Source organism: Propithecus coquereli, unplaced genomic scaffold, assembly GCF_000956105.1.
Source record: "Propithecus coquereli isolate 6110/MARCELLA unplaced genomic scaffold, Pcoq_1.0 Scaffold168, whole genome shotgun sequence".
Taxonomy (NCBI): domain Eukaryota; kingdom Metazoa; phylum Chordata; class Mammalia; order Primates; family Indriidae; genus Propithecus; species Propithecus coquereli.
The window spans coordinates 696,046-699,208 of NW_012141413.1; the positions used below are offsets into that span (position 1 = coordinate 696,046).

The 3,163-nt window shown below is 36.1% G+C and overlaps 1 protein-coding gene across 1 annotated transcript in view; it reads left to right on the forward strand.

Annotated features, from left to right (window-relative positions):
- ZDHHC20 (zinc finger, DHHC-type containing 20) overlaps positions 1 to 3,163 on the forward strand; it is a 92,589-nt gene that overhangs the window by 37,441 nt on the left and 51,985 nt on the right. The window contains exon 2 of the mRNA XM_012641665.1: positions 1,707 to 1,710. Within this exon, the coding sequence (XP_012497119.1) occupies positions 1,707 to 1,710 (4 nt within the window). The remainder of the gene's footprint in view (positions 1 to 1,706; positions 1,711 to 3,163) is intronic.

Below are 3,163 nucleotides of genomic sequence, written 5' to 3' on the forward strand. Positions count from 1 at the left end.
CATGTCATGAATGTACATCTAATGAAATTGCACAAACTGAACACAACTGTGTAACCACCCCCTGGTTCAAAAAACAGCATCACCAACTCCCTGTAAGCCCCCTCATGCTTTCTTCCATTCACCCACGTCATGGGAAACCACTCTTCTGCCTTCTGACAGCACAGATTAGTTTTGCTTGTTTTTGTACTTGATATGAATGGAGTCGTGTACTAGTACAGTCATAGTCAGGTAGTTGTCATAGTTATATATGCTTGTGTGTTTGGCTTCTTTCATTAACATTCTATTTGTGGGATTCATCCATGTTGTTAACTATGATTGTAGATCATTCATTCTCATTATTGTTTAATATTCAATTGTGGTATGTAACACAATTTATTTACTGGGTCTGCTGTCGATGAACATTTGAGTAGCTTCCAGTTTAGGGTTCTTACAAACAGGGCTGCTGTAAACATTCTAGTGCATGTCTCTTGGGGGAATATATGTGTATTTCTTCAGAGTTGATGTGTAGGAGTAGAACTGCCATATCATGTACTGCATTATGTGTACATTCAACGTTAGTAGATAATGCCACACGATCTTTGGCCCACTTTTTCTATTTGATGCTTTTGTTTTAAGAAGTAAACTAAACCATAAGTCAAACTTAGTGTTTCTTCAAATGTATCTTTCAGGCATTTGGTAATAATTATTTAACCTTTAATGTTACAAACTATTATCCATTTCTTAATCTCTGAGTTGAAAAGAACCTAATTTTATTTAATCAGTTATTGGTAGTGATGGCTATTGAAAACATTAACATGTGTAAAAAATAAATAGTTCTTATTACAGGAAATAAGAAATAGAATAAGAAAAACAAGTGGTAGTACTTTTGAGAAAACAGTATAGTATAGAGGTTAAGAACACAGATTCTGGACCCAAACTGCCCAGGTTCAACTCTTACCTCTGTACCTTACTAGCTGTGTGACTTTGAAGACTTTCCTTAGCTGATCCCTCCTCTGTAAAGTGAGGGTGATATGAATATGCATCCAATGGGATTGCTATAACGATTGAACCAATTAATAATATATATATTTAGTAGTGTGTATAAACTGTGTGGAAAAATGCCCAGCACCTAATAAATACCATCTAATTGTTATTTTTTCTTTTTTGGTTGTTGTTTTGACATATTGCATCCTTTTAGCATCCAGAGTTAAGCCTTTATATATATTCACTTCACCCTTCATTCTCCCCTAAGTTCATCTCACTGCCCAAGCCTGTATCTAATGGCTGCTATGGCACACTCCATTTACCATGTCATAGAACTTATCATCTGGTATTGTAATTGCCTGTTTACTGATACGCATCACCTTATAAAATTGTAAATTTTGCGAGGACAGAAATATTTCCATTGTGTTCTCCACTATATCCCTCCCCCGACTATCTGTAACATAGTGGATGTTCAAGAACTACCCAATGAATTATTAAATCCTCAAGGGCTAGCTAAGCTAAGCTCTGGTAACAACCAAGAACAAGAATTCAAGATTCTTTCTCACTAGACACACCATGTGCTGAGCGAGATAGCCCCACATAAGCAGTTGCAAAGCTGTGAGATGGATGCTAATATAACTGTCTTAGGAGGACTCTGTTAGCTTAGAGGTTAGAGCAACACTTGGGAATCAGGTCTAGGGAAATTGATTGGGTCTAAAAAACTAAAACTAAAAAATTTTAAGGAAGGTAAGTTATGAATACAGAGTTTTTTCAGTCATCAAATACTGATTAAGCACCCATTGTATGTCAGACTCTGCTAGGCTCAGAGAATAAAAAGAAGCAACACAGACATTGTCTTTACATGTTAAAGGGAGAAACAGATGATAAACCATAAACAAACCAATAAGATAATTTTAGAAAATATAGATAAATTTAGAAGAGCTTGGTAATGTGATAGAGCATAACAGAGGAAAAAGCTAGATAGTATGATCAAAGAAATGTTCTCTGAGGAAGTGGCATTTAAGCTGTCTCTTAAGTATCTCTTCCACCAAGCTTTTTGGAAGAAAATCTTTGTTGTTTACTCCTCTATCCCCATTGCCTCGAGTCAGACCTAGTGTGTAACAGGCGTGTTGATACGGACGTGAAGGACTGGTGAGGCGCAGGCAGCCTGGGAGTAGCTGGCAGGCATCTCACGCCACCACATGTCATCTTTCCTGAAAAGAAAATGTGGTCCTGTCACATCTCTGACTAGAATCCTACAGAGGTTGCCAGTCAGCTGCAAGATAAAGCTCATGCTCATTCGCATGGTATGCAAGACCCTTCGTGAACTGAAATCCTGACTCCACCTCCATTGCTCCTTTCTGGAACTCTGTGCTCAAGCAAAGTGTGGCCCTGATACACTATATTATTTTCACAGCCTTGTGATTTCTATTTGCTGTTCCCATTTCCTTGGCTGTTCTCTTTCCTTGTCTGCCTTCCTGGAAGATTCCTATTTATCTTTCAAAACTTAGGTATCATTGCCTTTAAGAAACATTTATTGATAGCTCCCACTGCCTGCCAAGGGAGCTTTTATCATATCTTATAATGAATGTATTATTAATGTTGTACTTAATATGCTGATTTGTATTTTTTAATTCTTTGTTTACATGGCTAACTTCCCTATTAGATTGTAGGAATGTGCTTTTTGAAGGCAAAGATTGTTTTTATTCATCTTTGGATCCCTGATACCTGGGACAGTGCCTAGCTCTTAATTGGTATTTAATATATATTTAAATGGAACTATCTGAATACCGAATTTAAGATAATAATGGCATTTCATAGTTTGAATTCTGTTCAGTAGTTTTGAATGAAAAATAGACTTTTAGTACTAATTCAAAAGTCAAATCTATTTTAATTTTGATTTTATTTCATTCCTTGTCTAAAATTCTGGTGTCTCTTGAAATTTTTATTTTGTTTAAGCTTTTCATAATTTTATAACTTTAGTTCTTAAGGAAAAGTAATGATGTTGAGCAATAGAAGAGAGACCAGGCTGAGGTCTGGGATACTGCCACAGGCCAGGAATAGACAGCCCAAGGAAATCTGTTGAGATTTTATAAGGAAATTATAAAATTTGATCAGAATATCTCCCATCCACATATATATTTAACATCATACAATGTGCTTTTTATACTCTACTGTGAATGTGTAAGAGGCACATCAT